This window comes from Protopterus annectens, chromosome 10.part0, assembly GCF_019279795.1.
Source record: "Protopterus annectens isolate FY-2018-M chromosome 10.part0, PAN1.0, whole genome shotgun sequence".
Classification (NCBI taxonomy): Eukaryota; Metazoa; Chordata; order Ceratodontiformes; family Protopteridae; genus Protopterus; species Protopterus annectens.
Window position 1 is genome coordinate 1,823,937,321 of NC_056744.1, and position 17,386 is coordinate 1,823,954,706.

General features: G+C 44.1%; 1 protein-coding gene across 4 annotated transcripts in view; it reads left to right on the top strand.

The window, feature by feature from the left end:
- Positions 1-17,386, top strand: part of PFAS (phosphoribosylformylglycinamidine synthase) — a 517,919-nt gene that overhangs the window by 243,408 nt on the left and 257,125 nt on the right. For all 4 annotated transcript variants that reach the window (XM_044086680.1, XM_044086681.1, XM_044086677.1 and 1 more), the window contains one exon: positions 4,060-4,240. In XM_044086680.1, the coding sequence (XP_043942615.1) occupies positions 4,060-4,240 (181 nt within the window). The remainder of the gene's footprint in view (positions 1-4,059; positions 4,241-17,386) is intronic.

Below are 17,386 nucleotides of genomic sequence, written 5' to 3' on the forward strand. Positions count from 1 at the left end.
AGGAAACTACTACCCTCCTCAATCAACACTCCATTAACTCCATACAGAATCTCCTACCCTCTAACTCTACTTCAGTACCTTCTCCTCCAACCCCCCAAACACAACTCATATTTCCTTTCACCCCATTTCCACTTCATACATCAGATCTCTCCTTAAGCTCAAACCCTGCTCGCCATCCACTGATAACCTACCTCCTTCCTTCCTCAAACTTGCTGATTCTATTGCCTACCCTGTATCTATACTAATTAACAGATCTATCCTTGAATCCACTGTGCCTACATTATGGAAATCCTTCTTTACTATTCCCCTACATAAAGGTGAGAATTCTACAGACCCTGCTAACTACCGTCCAATTGCCATCCTTTCCCCCCTCTCTAAAATCCTAGAGAAATGCATCCATACTCAGCTCCTAAATCACCTCCTCCAGCGCAACCTACTCACTCCCACACAACACGGTTTTCGCCCCAACCATAGCACAACTACTGCTCTACTCTCTTTCGCCCACACTATCGCCAAGGCTTTTGATAACAGCAAACTCGCATCCTGTCTCTTCCTCGACCTTTCCAAAGGTTTCAATACAGTCTCACATCCTTTATTGCTTTCTAAGCTCGCCAATCTCAACCTATCTCCCACCTCCCTAGCTTGGTTTTCTGGCTACTTATCCAGTAGGCAGCAATCCATTAAATGGCTCTCTTCTTCCTCTCCTTTCCTCCCTGTTCCAACTGAGCTGCCTCAAGGCTCCATCCTGGGTCCCCTTCTGTTTAATATTTTCACCAATGACCTTTTCACATCTTGCAAAGAATCTACCCTTATTCAATATGCAGATAACTCTACATTCATCTCCATCTCAAAATGTATCTCTGAGCTCCATACCCTCACTCAGCAAGCCCTCCTATCCACTGAAAAATGGCTATCAGACAGTCAACTCATCCTTAACCCAAAAAAGACTAAACTCCTACTCTTCCTCCCCCGTTCCCTTTCTCAGCACAAAACCACCTTTTCTATCAAATCCTCTAACACCACAATTATCCATTGATCATCATCATCTTTCGGTTGTTTCCTCCCCCGTTCCCTTTCTCAGCACAAAACCACCTTTTCTATCAAATCCTCTAACACCACAATTATCCATTGATCATCATCATCTTTCGGTTGTTCCCGTTAGGGGTCGCCACAGCGGATCACCTGTTTCCATTTCTTCCTGTCCTCTGCATCTTGCTCTGTCACACCAACCACCTGCATGTCCTCTCTCACTTTATCCATAAACCTTATCTTAGGCCTTCCTCTTTTCCTGTTACCTGGTAGCTTCATCCTTAGCATCTTTTTCCCAATATACTCCGCATCCCTTCTCAGCACATGTCCAAACCAACGTAATCTTGCCTCTCTGGCTTTGTTTCCAAACCTTCCAACCTGGGCTGACCCTCTAATATACTTATTCCTAATCCTGTCCACCCTCGTCGCACCCAGTGCAAATCTTAACATCTTTAACTCTGCCACATTCAGCTCAAACTCCTGCCTTTTTGTCAATGCCACTGTCTGCAACCCATACAGCATAGCTGGTCTCACTACCCTCTTGTAGACCTTCCCTTTCACTCTTACAGGTACTCGTCTGTCACAAATCACTCCTGACACTCTTTTCCACCCACTCCATCCTGCCTGTACTCTCTTCTTCACCTCTCTTCCACACTCACCGTTACTCTGAACTATTGACCCCAAGTATTTAAACTCATCCACCTTCGCCACCTCTACTCCTTGCATCCTCACCATTCCTCTATCCTCCCTCTCAGTCACACACATATATTCTGTCTTAGTCCTGCTGACCTTCATTCCTCTTCTCTCTAGAGCATATCTCCATCTCTCCAGGGTCTCCACCTTCGCCACCTCTACTCCTTGCATCCTCACCATTCCTCTATCCTCCCTCTCATTCACACACATGTATTCTGTCTTAGTCCTGCTGACCTTCATTCCTCTTCTCTCTAGAGCATATCTCCAGGGTCTCCTCCACCTGTTCCCCACTCTCACTACAGATCACAATGTCATCTGCAAACATAGTCCATGGGGACTCCTGTCTGATCTCGTCTGTCAGCCTGTCCATCACCATTGCAAATAAGAAAGGGCTAAGAGCTGATCCTTGATGTAACCCCACCTCCACCTTAAACGCATCCATCACTCCCACTGCAGACCTCACCGTTGTCACACTACCCTCGTACATATCCTGTACTACTCTTACATACTTCTCTGACACTCCTGACTTCCTCATACAATACCACAACTCCTCTCTAGGCACCCTGTCATATGCTTTCTCCAAGTCTACAAAAACACATTGCAACTCCTCCTTACATTCTCTGTACTTCTCCATCAACGCTCTGAGCAAACATTGCATCTGTAGTGCTCTTTCCCGGCATGAAACCATACTGCTGTTCACTAATCATCACATCCCTTCTTAACCTATCTTCCACTACTCTTTTCCATAACTTCATGCTGTGACTGATCAGTTTAATCCCTCTGGAATTACTACAGCTCTGCACATCACCCTTATTCTTAAAAATCGATGAATAAATAACTCCCAAACGCTAAAGGTGGTCTGTCACAAAAACAGTCAATATTGGCAGAAAAAAGACAGAAAATCCACCCAAGGATGGTCAATCAACGAAATCCACAAGTGTTCCAATTAAAATGTAGTCCTTTAATATGAATAAAACTTCGACTTGAAAATAAAATGAAAAATAGAAAAGCTCAAAACTGTCCCTTGAAGATATCCGATAAGCGCTTTTGACTGTTGTCTTCCTCAGATCGTACAAGACACTAGGGACTTCCATTTCCTTTTAAATATGAAATTCTATACTTTTTAACCAATCACCATTGATGAATACTTGGCAGCATCCAATCCTATCTTATTTCAAGATTAATTTGCATATAATCAGCTCTATGCTTCTGTTTCACGTCTTTATTGAGTATGTAAATTAGATGTTCCAGTCCTTCATTTTGATTGGACGTATATTGTATTAATGATAATATGAGCAAAGTGAGTATTACTCTTCCATTTTCCTTTAATTCTCAAGACCAATAACAGGTGGCGCTGTTCTAAATGATGTAGTATCCAAAGTAAATAGAAGCATTCATAAACACTCCAAATATTAAATCTTTGAAGAAATTTAGGAATATAACTTTCTATTCATTACAGTGCTATGCAGGTATGTTGGTCACCTGTTATTGGTCTTGTGCATTAAAGGAAAATGGAAGAATACTTATTTTGCTCGCATTACCATCAATAACACAATATACATTCAATCAAAATGAAGGATTGGAGCATCTAATTTACATACTTAATAAAGGCAGGAAACAATAACAAGATAGAATTGGTTGTTGCCTTTGCTTGAAAGAAATTGGAAAGTGAACAGTTAGCGTTGCCATTCTATCTACACGCTTTCCTGTTTTTGGCAAGACTTTGGTATTTTAGAGATAACATCTGAAGCAGGCATTGGTTGTATTTTTCGAAATGTGATACAATTTAGTTGAAGGATATTTATTGTAATTCCGTAATTTCAAGTGGCATTATTTTGATTATGCAGGTAAAGATCCATCATACCTGCATAGCATTGTAATGAATAGAAAGTTATATTCATAAATTTCTTCGAAGATTTAATATTTGGAGTGTTTATGAATGCTTTTATTTATTTTGGATACTACATCATTTAGAAGAGCGCCACCTGTTATTGCTTATGTTTGCATATTGTGTCCCTTTCTCCATATGTATTTCCATTCTGTAAGATGCTGCCCTCCTGAACTTTTTATTGAAGCCTTTAAGATGTGTGAAGATGGTTTTCAGCCTTCTCTCTCTCTCCTTTTCTAAAAGGTATGCATGCTAAGTTTCAATCACCTTTTCTCCTTAGGCAGTCTGCAGATCCTATACTGCCTCGGTAACCCCTTCTAAATTGCCTTAATCATTTTTTTTTTCAAAGGTGTGAATCGTTACATTGCTGCTCCTTCCACTGTGTAGTTACTTATACAACTACAAAAATAAAAAAACTTGATGCTTTTTAATTGTTTTCTTTTTTCTAGGATGTCAAATGTAGTGGGAACTGGATGTGGCCAGCAAAGTTACCAGGGGAGGGTAACGCTCTGTATGAGGCCTGTGTAGCCATGTGCAGCGTCATGAGAGAGCTCCACATTGCAGTGGATGGTGGGAAGGACTCCCTTAGTATGGCCGCCCGTGTTGGTGCAGAGACAGTAAAAGCCCCAGGTGAGAACGGAACTATATTGCTACTAAGAATATGAACATGATGCTGTCAAATGTTTTTCTAGTACCATAACCCAGTAGCCCCATACAAGTGCAGCTTAGGGTAGCAGAGAGCTGTACACTGAGAATGAGAGTCAAGTTTCTTGAAGCTGAGAACTGAGGTATGGCAGCCCTGTATCAGTGTTAGAAGAAAAACATTTATACCGATTAAGATACATCCTTGTATAAGTGTTAGAATAGAAATCCTTATACCGGGAGTTACTGAGCTGGGAGTTGAGATGCATCCTTATATCAGTGTTAGAAAAAAAAATATTCAGAGAAACACTGAGCTAGTATTCAGGATTAATCCTGATAGTGTTAGAACAGAGACCATTATATCAAGAGTATGAGGTGGCTTGTGTTGGAGCTGTGAGCTGAGATGCACATTGTATTCAGTGTTGGAACACTGACCCTTATATGAAGGCTGGGGTGGGATATTGTACATCTGGGAGACGTGGCAAAGCCTGACATTCGTGTTAGAATAGAGAACCTTTTACCAAGACTGAGTATGGGATATCTGGGAGCAAGAGATGAAGTGCATCTTTACATCTGTGTTAGAATAAAGATACTTGTACTGAAAGCAGGGGTGCAGTATCAGTATTAGAATAAAGATACTTGCAATGAAAGCAGGGGTGCAGTATCAGTATTAGAATAAAGATACTTGCAATGAAAGCAGGGGTGCAGTATCAGTGTTGGAATAAATATACCTGCACTGAAAGCAGGGGTGCAGTATCAGTGCTAGAATGAAGATACTTGTAGTGAAAGCGGGGGTGCAGTATCAGTGTTAGAATAAAGATACTTGTAGTGAATCCAAAATCACGGAGGCAGTCCACCAGCTAATAAACCAGATCGCTTTATTGAAATGCAAGGAAACAAATCACAGAAAACGTAAACGCTTTTAAAATACACAGTGTGCGTTTTCGTCTCCACAAGCATGTAAGACTTCATCAGACAACCATAAAATATCTAAAAACACTTAATATACTCTCATGTGGTTTAAGCCAACCAATAAAAATTCATTAGTTTGTAGTTTTCATTGCATACATCTGTTTGAAAGGCTCATTTAAAGCAACTATCAATTAAAATACAATAAATAGAATAAAGATACTTTTACTGAAAGCAGGGGTGCAGTGTCAGTGTTAGAATAAAGATACTTGTACTAAAAGCAGGGGTGCAGTGTCAGTGTTAGAATAAAGAAACTTGTACTGAAAGCAGGGGTGCAGTGTCAATGTTAGAATAAAGATACTTGCACTGAAAGCAGGGGTGCAGTGTCAGTGTTAGAATAAAGAAACTTGTACTGAAAGCAGGGGTGCAGTGTCAGTGTTAGAATAAAGATACTTGTACTGAAAGCAGGGGTGCAGTGTCAGTGTTAGAATAAAGATACTTGTACTGAAAGCAGGGGTGCAGTGTCAGTGTTAGAATAAAGATACTTGCACTGAAAGCAGGGGTGCAGTGTCAGTGTTAGAATAAAGAAACTTGTACTGAAAGCAGGGGTGCAGTGTCAGTGTTAGAATAAAGATACTTGCACTGAAAGCAGGGGTGCAGTGTCAGTGTTAGAATAAAGATACTTGTACTGAAAGCAGGGGTGCAGTGTCAGTGTTAGAATAAAGATACTTGCACTGAAAGCAGGGGTGCAGTATCCTGGTACTAGGAAATGAGCTGCCACATTTTGTCCATGTTGGAAGAAAATTATGCCAACGGTGGGAGTGGGATGTAATGGTGCTGACAGGTGAGGTACATCTTCATATCAGCGGTTGGACAGAGACCCGTATACTGAGTGTGAGGGTCAGATGAAGTAGTTCTAGCAGCGGAGGTACAGCCAGATATCAGTGTTTATCGCATAGGCCGTTATACTGAGAATGGAGGAGAAGCTATAGTGCTGTTAGCAGGGGTTCAACATTCATTTGATTGTAGACTAGAGGTCCTTTTACTGGATATCATTTTAGGGTGTCAGGGAGTAGGAGTAGAGGTGCACACTTGCATCAGTGTTAGAGGGTGGTAGTGGGATGTAACTTCAGTGGAGCCAAGGTACAATTTCACATCAGTGTTAGAAAAGAGATCCCTATACTGATGATGGGGGATAGGATATCATGGGGCAGAGGGATGAGGGCTGCCATAGGGCATTGCATCAGTGTTGGAATATGAGGATAGGGTATCATGGGACCAAGGGATGAGAGCTGGGTACAGCATTGCATTAGTGTTAGAATGTGAGGATAGCGTATCATGTGACCGAGGGATGAGGGCTGGGTACAGCATTGCATCAGTGTTAGAATGCGAGGATAGCGTATCATGGGGCTGAGGGATGTGGTCTGGAAGTACAGTATTACATCAGCGTTAGACTATGAGGAGAGGATATAATGAGCCCAAGGGATGAGGGTCGGGGTACAGCATTGCATTAGTGTTAGAATGTGAGGGTAGCATATCATGAGACTGAGGGATGAAGACTGGAAATACAGCATTACATCAGTGTTAGAAATATGAGGATAGGGTATCATGGAGCCGAGGGAGGAGGGCTGAGTACAGCATTGCATCAGTGTTAGAATATAAGGACAGGGTATCATGGGGCCGAGGGATGAGGGCTGGGTACAGCATTGAGTCAGTGTTAGAATAATGAGGATAGGGTATCATGGGGATGAGTGCTGGATACAGCATTGCATCAGTGTTAGAATGTGAGGATAGCATATCATGTGACAGAGGGATGAGGGCTGGGTACAGCATTGCATCAGTGTTAGAATGTGAGGATAATGTATCATGGGGCCGAAGGCCGGAGTACAGCATTGCGTCAGTGTTAGAATATGAGGATAGGATATCATGGGGCCGAGGGATGAGGACTGGAAGTGCAGCATTACATCAGTGTTAGAATATGAGGAGAGGATATAATGAGGCCAAGGGATGAAGGCCGGGGTACAGCATTGCATCAGTGTTAGAATATGAGGACAGAGTATCACGGGGCCGAGGGAGGAGGACTGGAAGTACAGCATTATGTCAGTGTTAGAATATAAGGATAGGGTATCATGGGGCTGAGGGATGAGGGCTGGGTACAGCATTGCAGCAGTGTTAGAATATGAGGGTAGGATATCATGTGACCGAGGGATGAGGGCCGGGTACAGCATTGCAGCAGTGTTAGAATATGAGGGTAGGATATAATGGGGCCGAGGGATGAGGGCCGGGGTACAGCATTACATTTAGTGTTAGAATATGAGGATAGGGTATCATGGGGCCAAGGGATGAGGACTGGAAGTACAGCATTACATCAGTGTTAAAATATGAGGATGGTGTATCATGGGGCCGAGGGATGAGGGCTGGGGTACAGCATTGCATCATTGTTGGAATATGAGGATAAGGTATCATGGGGCTGAGGGATGAGGACTGGAAGTACAGCATTACATCAGTGTTAAAATATGAGGATATGGTATCATGGGGTCTAGGAATGAGGGCTGGTTATAGCATTGCATCAGTATTAGAATATGAGGATAGGATATCATGGGGCCGAGGGATGAGGGGGTTGGGTATAGCATTGCATCAGTGTTAGAATATGAGGGTAGGATATCATGGGGCCAAGGGATGTGGGCTGGGGTACAGCATTGCATCAGTGTTAGAATATGAGGATAAGGTATCATGGGGCCGAGGTATGAGGACAAGGTATCATGGGGCCGAGGGATGAGGACTGGAAGTACAGCATTACATCAGTGTTAAAATATGAGGATAGGGTATCATAGGGCCGAGGGATGGGGACTGGAAGTACAGCATTATATCAGCGTTAGAATATGAGGAGTGGATATAATGAGGCCAAGGGATGAGGGCCGGGGTACAGCATTGCATTAGTGTTAGAATGTGAGGATAGCATATCATAGGTCTGAGGGATGAAGACTGGGAAATACAGCATTACATCAGTGTTAGAATATGAGGATAGGGTATCATGGGGCTGAGGGAGGAAGGCCGGGTACAGCATTGCATCAGTGTTAGAATATGAGGATAGGGTATCATGGGGCTGAGGGATGAGGGCTGTGTACAGCATTGCGTCGGTGTTAGAATATGAGGACAGGGTATCATAGGGATGAGGGCTGGGTGCAGCATTGCATCAGTGTTAGAATGTGAGGATAGCATATCATGTGACCGGATGAGGGCTGGGTACAGCATTGCATCAGTGTTAGAATGTGAGGATAGCGTATCATAGGGCCAAGGGCTGAGGGCCGGGGTACAGCATTGCATCAGTGTTAGAATATGAGCGTAGGATATCATGGGGCCGAGGGATGAGGGCCGGGGTACAGCATTGCATCAGTGTTAGAATATAAGGATAGGGTATCATGGGGCTGAGGGATGAGGGCTGGATACAACATTGCATCAGTCTTAGAAAATGAGGATGGGGTATCATTGGGCCGAGGGATGAGGGCTGGGTACAGCATTGCATCAGTGTTAGAATATGAGGATAGGATATCATGGGGCCAAGGGATGAGGGCCGGGGTACAGCATTGCATCATTGTTAGAATATGAGGGTAGGATATCCTGTGACTGAGGGATGAGGGCTGGGTACAGCATTGCATCAGTGTTGGAATATGAGGATAGGGTATCATGTGACCGAGGGATTAGGGCTGGGTACAGCATTGCATCAGTGTTACAAATTGAGGGTAGGGTATCATGGGGCCACAGAATGAGGGCTGTGGTGCAACATTGCATCAGTGTTAGAATATGATGGTAGGGTATAATGGGGCCGAGGGATGAGGGCTGTGGTACAGCATTGCATGAGTGTTAGAATATGAGGCTAGGGTATCTTGGGGCCGAGGGATGAGGACTGGGGGACAGCACTGCATCAGTGTAGTATATGAGGATAGGGTATCATGTGACCAAGGGATGAGGGCTGGGTCCAACATTGCATTAGTGTTAGAATATGAGGGTAGGGTATCATAGGGCCATGAGATGAGGGCTGTGGTACAGCGTTGCATCAGTGTTAGAATATGAGGCTAGGATATCATGTGACCGAGGGATGAGGGCTGGGTACAGCATTGCAGCAGTGTTAGAATATGAGGGTAGGATATCATGTGACCGAGGAATGAGGGCTGAGGGTACAGCATTGCATTAGTGTTAGAATATGAGGATAGAGTATCATGTGAACGAGGGATAGGATATCATGTGACTGAGCGATGAGGGCTGGGTACAGCATTGCATCAGTGTTAGAATATGAGGATAGGTTATCATGTGACCGAGGGAGGATAGGGTATCATGTGACTGTGGGATGACGACTGGGTACAGCATTGCATCAGTTAGAAAATGAGGATAGGATATCATGTGACCAAGGGATAGGATATCATGTGACCAGGGGACAGCAGTGCGTCAGTGTTAGAATATGAAGATAGGGTATCATGGGGCCGAGGGATGAGGGCTGTGGGACAGCATTGCATCAGTGTTAGAATATGCGGATGGGGTATATTGTGACCGAGGGATGAGGGTAGGGGTACAGTATTGCATCAGTGTTAGAATATGAGGATAGAATATCATGGAGCCGAGGGGTGAGGGCTGGGTACAGCATTGCGTCAGTGTTAGAATATGAGGATGGGGTATATTGTGACCGAGGGATGAGGCTAGCGGTACAGCATGTATCAGTATTAGAATATGAGGATAGGATATCATGGAGCCGAGGGGTGAGGGCTGGGTACAGCGTTGCATCAGTGTTAGAATATGAGGCTAGGATATCATGGGGCCGAGGGGTGAGGGCTGGGGTTGAGTATTGCATCAGTGTTAAAATAATAGGATAGGATATTATGTGACCGAGGAATGAGGGCTGGGTACAGCATTGTATCAGTGTTAGAGTATGAGAGTAGGGTATCATGGGGCCGATGGATGAGGGTTGGGGAATAGCATTGCATCAGTGTAGTATATGAGCGTAGGGTATCATGGGCTGAGGGATAAGGGCTGCGGTACAGCATTGCATCAGCTTTAGAATATGAGGATAGGATATCATGGGGCCGAGGGATGAGGGTCTGGGAACAGCATTGCATCAGTGTAGTATATGAGGGTAGGGTATCATGGGGCCGATGAATGATGGCTGGGTACATCATTGCATTAGTGTTAGAATATGAGGATAAGATATCATGAGGACGACCTTTTATCTTGTTGTTGAAGCATAGCTTGCACTAACTGATGCAGAAACCTATGTGTACATGTATGTGGTACTGCATAGACATGTACATGTAGCTTGTATGTTTGTGTTTATGAGATGTGTGTTCTCACACATGCTCATACACACGCAACATTTCATGGATGGAGATGTGAGTGTGTGAGTGTGTGAAGCATAGCTTGCACTAACTGACACAGAAACCTATGTGTACATGTATGTGGTACTGCATAGACATGTACATGTAGCTTGTGTGCTTGTGTTTATGAGATGTGTGTTCTCACACATGCTCATACACATGCAACATTTCATGGATGGAGATAGTGAGTGAGTGAGTGAGTGAGTGAGTGAGTGAGTGAGTGAGTGAGTGAAAAATTTCATTTGCAACATACCACTCCAGAGATCGGAGCTTGGATATATGTAGCACTTCAGAGATGGTTGTGTATTTCACATTGTAGCTGTAGCTATTTGTATATGTCATACTGCAGAGAAAGTGTGTTTGAATTTGTCTTAGGATCATAGCAAGTTGCTAGGCTACTGGCCCTGATGCAGTGATAAGCCTAGACAATGTTAGCCCATGTTCCAATAGTCAGCACCCAATGCCTCTGTCCAGCAGAGACACAGTTGGAATCCCAGGGGTGTCTTTTCTATTTCCCATCCAGTCATCCTGGTTCCTCCTAAAGAGGGATAATGAGGTACTCTGACATGGAGAGGGAGTCTATTCCACAGATGGGGGGGTCTCTGGGGGGCAAATTTGGGCCACCAACAAGTCCTATTGATGTTGCAGACCAAGTTGAGGTTTTACATGCAGGTCATATAAGTGGAGTTTGGCTTGCAGATATGCAGCAATTTCATCAAGGTGAGGTCAGAGATTGCTCTGTATGCCAGACACAGATCATCTCTGAGGAGTCTGTTTGAGACTGAGTAGATGGACAGGGATTTTAGTCTATCCGTGTAGGATACAGAATTTTGAAGCTCTGGATTCTCTTGGTCAGGAACCTCTGTGGTCTCTTCAGCTGCTGCATGTGCTTCGCGAGGTACATGCTGAAAGAGGCGTTATACTTGATGATGTGCCTGATAAGGGACAGATACAGGGAAGTTGTGACTTACTTATTCCTGGAAGAAATACCCTTACTAATGAGGTGAGTCATGTAGAAAGCTCTTCGTACAATGGAGGCAAAATGGTGGTAAAAAGTTGGATTGCTGTCCAGTTGGGTGTCCAGGTCCTTCACAAGTGCTTGCATGCTTAGGACTTTGTTATTAATGTGATAATTTGTGATGTCACTCTCCCCAAAGGGGATGATTATGCATTTTTTAGCAGTTAGTTTGAGGCCGTGTTTCTGGCACCAGTCATTTGTCTGGGTTAGACACTGTTGTAGTAGGTGTACGTCACTAGGTGAGTTGATGACAGTGCCCAGCTTGCAGTCCTCTGCAAACCTGGTCAGTCATAGATCTGGTTTTGGCTTGCACCTTGGGAAAGTATATCCCAAATAACAGGGGCCCCAAGACTGATCCTGGGGTATGCCACTCATTACAGGTCTACTACTTGAGGTAGCTTCCCCTATTTTGACAGTGTGCCAGTTAGCTGTCCATCTGGTCTCAATACGGATTTACACGAAGCTGGGATAGTTTGTATATTATGCCCAAGTGGAGAACAGTGTTTAAGGCCTTGGATGGGTCAAGGCAGGTGACGTGCACCATCTTCCTCTCGTCCATGGCTTTGGTGACTGACTCAAAGAAGTTGACCACATTTAACAGGCATGATCTCCCCTTGACAAAACCAAACTGTGTGGGATCAAGTGTTTGGAGGTTGCTGATGTGTTGTTAATGTGGTCCATGATAATGTGTTACATGGCATTGCAAATCAGGCTAGTTAAGCTGATAGATTTATAATTGCCTGGATCGGTGGACACTCTATCTTTGGGCAGAGGGATGACGGCGGCCGTCCTCCACTCGGCTGGGATGAAACTAGTACTCAGGCATAGGTTGAGTAGGGTGCCAAATGGTCCTGCGAGTTCCTGCCTGAGTTGATACAGGATGCAGCCTGGGATGTTATCAGGTCCCATGGAAGCTGTGTTCTTAGCATTTGAGAGGGCGATAATGACCTGTTCCCTAAAGATAAGGGATGGGGGCAGTTGCTAGGGATATCCTGGATTACTGATGGGGGGACTGAGAGATGAAGTTTTCACTGAACCTGTCTGCCAGCAGGTTGGCTGTGTCCACGACATTTGTGTATGTGGTGTCCCTGACCATCAGTTCTGAGCAGATTTGGGTGTTTCCTCTTTGATTGTGAACCTCTGTGAAAAAGGCCTTTTGATTGGCTTTAGTAGATGTGGCCAGTTTGGACACCGTTAGCTTTTGAGGACTTCACTAATACCTTTGTCTGCTTAGGCCAAGGAGAGATTGCTTTCAGTTTCGCACCTATTTCTTCCTGGTCCTGGACAGCAATTTTTTCCCTTCGTTGTAGAGTTTATTTATAGCTGATGTCCACCAGACAGGTTTACTCTTCCCTGAGGAGGAGGATTTTGTCCTGTCAGGTATTGCTGAATCCATGCATTTATATAAATGGTCGTATAGTACTTTGGTGTTGGTTTGGACATTAGTGCCAGTTCCTACTGTTGGGGAGGGGGCTGTGAATTTGTTTAGACCTTCCCTCAGGAGGTTGTAATCCAATTTGGAGAAGTGTTTTCTAATTTAACCTAGCTGGGAGGGGGGTCTTACTGCAGAGAACGAGACATTGGTCATATTGCAAGCCTTGATATATATATATATATATATATGTGTGTGTGTGTGTCTGCATGTGTAGTACTACATAGCCGTATATATGTTCGTGGGGTACAGCAGAAATGTTTGCGTTTGTTGTGCTGCTACTACTAAGAGAGTAGTATAGCTCAAGTTAGGTAATGTGATTGGATGGGAGGTAATGACATCTGGCTGATGAGAGGAGGTTAGCCATCTAGTTGAGTCCTAAATTTTGGGTAAGATGAGGTGTCTTGTATATGGAAGAATCCTTCCCCAGAAGTTTGGGCCTGTTCTATAGAAGCAGCGATCTGTACAACGGAGTTGCATTTCCTGGCTCGGTGTCAGAATAGAGCAGTTGTTGTTTCCAAGGTTGTAAGAAGAAGGTTGTCTAGTTTAGTGAAGTTGTGGGATTCTAGCCAGCGGTTAGCCCTTAGAGAGGAGGCCAGATGCCTCTGCCTGTGGATATTCTTGAGAATTTAGTAAGAAAGAGTGAGGTCTTCCTGGCCTAAAATAGAAGAGAGTTGACCTTTTTCTTTGTCTAGTCAAGGCTGACTGAGAAGAAAAGTTGTGAGAGAGCAAGCCAAATGCCGAGGTGAGAGATGGTGTTTCTATCTGAGCGTTATTGTGGTCATAGACATCTAAATAGTTTGTTTGATGCAAAAAGACATAGTTTTGGTTTTGTTTGTGTTAAGTAGGAGGCTTTTGTGGAGATCCGTTGGAAAAGGACTAGGAAATCTGCTTGCAGGTCCGTCTGTAGGTTTGGCATTGAGTTTGTGTGAAGTGGTTCCATGTCGTCTGCATGCAGTAGAATGGGGAGATGTGGTAGGTGAAATGGTTCCATGTCATCTGCATGCAGTAGGATGGGGAGATGAGGTAGGTGAAATGGTTCCATGTCATCTGCATGCAGTAGGATGGGGAGATGTGGTAGGTGAAATGGTTCCATGTCATCTGCATGCAGTAGGATGGGGAGATGAGGTAGGTGAAATGGTTCCATGTCATCTGCATGCAGTAGGATGGGGAGATGTGGTAGGTGAAATAGTTCCATGTCATCTGCATGCAGTAGGATGGGGAGATGTGGTAGGTGAAATGGTTCCATGTCATCTGCATGCAGTAGGATGGGGAGATGTGGTAGGTGAAATGGTTCCATGTCATCTGCATGCAGTAGGATGGGGAGATGTGGTAGGTGAAATGGTTCCATGTCATCTGCATGCAGTAGGATGGGGAGATGTGGTAGGTGAAATGGTTCCATGTCATCTGCATGCAGTAGGATGGGGAGATGTGGTAGGCGAAATGGTTCCATGTCATCTGCATGCAGTAGGATGGGGAGATGTGGTAGGTGAAATGGTTCCATGTCATCTGCATGCAGTAGGATGGGGAGATGTGGTAGGTGAAATGGTTCCATGTCATCTGCATGCAGTAGGATGGGGAGATGTGGTAGGTTAAATAGTTCAATATCATCTGCATGCAGTAGGATGGGGAGATGTGGTAGGTGAAATGGTTCCATGCCATCTGCATGCAGTAGGATGGGGAGATGTGGTAGGTGAAATGGTTCCATTTCATCTGCATGCAGTAGGATGGGGAGATGTGGTAGTTGAAATGGTTCCATGTCATCTGCATGCAGTAGGATGGGGAGATGTGGTAGATGAAATGGTTCCATGTCATCTGCATGCAGTAGGATGGGGAGATGTGGTAGGTGAAATGGTTCTGTGTCATCTGCATGCAGTAGAATGGGGAGATGAGGTAGATGAAATGGTTCCGTGCCATCTGCATGCAGTAGGATGGGGAGATGTGGTAGATGAAATGGTTCCATGTCATCTGCATGCAGTAGGATGGGGAGATGTGGTAGATGAAATGGTTCCATGTCATCTGCATGCAGTAGGATGGGGAGAGGAGGCAGGTGAAATGGTTCTGTGTCATCTGCATGCAGTAGGATGGGGAGATGAGGCAGGTGAAATGATTCCGTGTCATCTGCATGCAGTAAGATGGGGAGATGAGGTAGGTGAAATGGTTCCATGTCATCTGCATGCAGTAGGTGAAATGGTTCCATGTCATCTGCATGCAGTAGGATGCGGAGATGTGGTAGGTGAAATGGTTCAGTGTCATCTGCATGCCGTAAGATGGGTAGATGAGGTAGGTGAAATGGTTCCATGTCATCTGCATGTAGTAGGGAGGAGGGATAAGGTAGATGAAATGGTTCCATGTCATCTGCATGCAGTAGGATGGTGAGATGATGCAGGTGAAATGGTTACATGTCATCTGAATGCAGTAGTATGGGGAGATGAGGTAGGTGAAATGGTTCTGTCTCATCTGTATGCAGTAGGATGGAGGGATGAGGTAGGTGAAGTGGTTCTATGTCATCTGCATGCAGTAGGATGGGGAGATGAGGTAGGTCATGGGGAAGTTTATACAGATGAGGAACAGTAGAGGATTAAGTATGAACCTTCTGGGACTCCCCATTGATGGTGGACTGATTGGGAAACTGATGTACAAATTTTAACAGAGAAGTGATGGGTGGGGTAAGTTTTATAACCAAGATGGGGAAGCAGTTCTTGCGCTTTTCTTATAGTAGCTTATAAAGTTGCATATTGTGGTCAGTGAGGTTGAAGGCTTTTGTAAGGTTGATAAAAATGGTGCTAATGGTCTGGTATCTGTCCATAGCAAGTCGTTTTTTATTGGGCAGAGTTCATATGGTTACAACCGAACCAGACCCTGTACTATTTGTGGGACAGTAGGTTGTAGAGGTGAACATAGATGTTTTATTTTTCAAGCAGTTTGCCCAGAGCAGGGTGATAAGAATGGCCTTCACTGGGAAGATTTTGAGTGGTGAAATTAGGTTGAGATTTTACTTATAGTGGTTATTTTCCCTGTATTTGAGAGCAAGGGGGTTATGAGGAAGTTCCTGTACTGGTTATATGAATGGGGGACAGAAGCCATCTGCACCTGGTAGGCTGTCCATTTTTATTTGTGGCAGAAGAAGCTCAAAATCTCTTGTTTTGATTTCTTTAAAGTAGAATTGAGAAATGCAGAACAGTGGTTTTATCTGGAGGTGGAGGAACACTGAGAGTTTGATAGCCTGGGTAGGTTGGCTAACAGAAGTCAGGAAGTAAGAGTTGGAGGATGCAGGAGTTGTTGCTGTTGGGTTGTTTTGAATCTCCCTTCCTGTGAGTCTGTTCACGTTTTTCAGAACTCTTTTGGTTATTTAGCTAAGGATGTTTGAAACGCTTTTGTATGCTGGCGTTTGTGTCATTGTATTGCTTGTTTTGAGATGTTTCTAAGTTTGATATATTGTTGCCTATTGGTATTGAAAGGGTTGTTTTTCCATGCCTGCAGTATGTCATCTCTTTAGTTTTAAGAGAGATTTCATTTCAGGAGTTAGGCAGTCATTTCATTTGGTTTGTAGAGATGGGAAGTTGTAGGGAATAATTTGTCCAGCGGGGTTCTGATAGTAATAGTGATAGCTTCTGTGGCAAGGATAGCATTCTTTAGGTTTAATTGAAAGACCAGTTTTTGATGGAGAAGGCTCTTTGAGGTTTTTGATTTTTGAGTTTGTTTTAGGCTTGAATGACATTAATTTGGAGAACATTTTTGTTGTAGTGGTACAGGTTGTGAAGATTTTTGTGCAATGGTCACTAATAGAAGTAGGGTGGATGATACTGTTTGAGATTAGACTGGAGTTGTCATTGATGATTAGCTCTAGAAAGGAATGGTTGTTAATGATGTGGTTAGGTCATGTGGGCTGTTTTGGTAATTGTTTAAGGTTGAAATCAAGCAAAATTTCCTTGACGCTGTGATGGGCGGATAGAAGCACATTTAAGTTGGCGTCACTTAAGAGGATGTGTTTCCTTTTTTTCCTAGTTAGGATGTATAGACATGTAAGAATGCACACAAGCACAGTACTGGAGAGGCGTATGTTGGTGTGGGTGGGTAGCGGGGTTGTTGGGAGGGATGTGTGTTTGTGGTACTGCAGAGATGAATGTGCTTAGATAATACTGTAGAGGTGTGGGTGGGTGAGTAGGGGGGTTACTGCAGACATTGATTGCATGTATGTCACACTGCAGAAATGAATGTATATGTATGTCACACTGCAGAGATGGATGTACATGGATAGTACTGGAGAGAGGTGCGCATGTGTGTATGTGTGTGTGGTACCTATGAGAGATGTGTGTGGTATTGCACAGATGGATGTTTGCCTGTGTGTGTTACTGCAGACCTGGATATGTGACTGTGGTATTGCATAGATGGATGTACATGTGTGT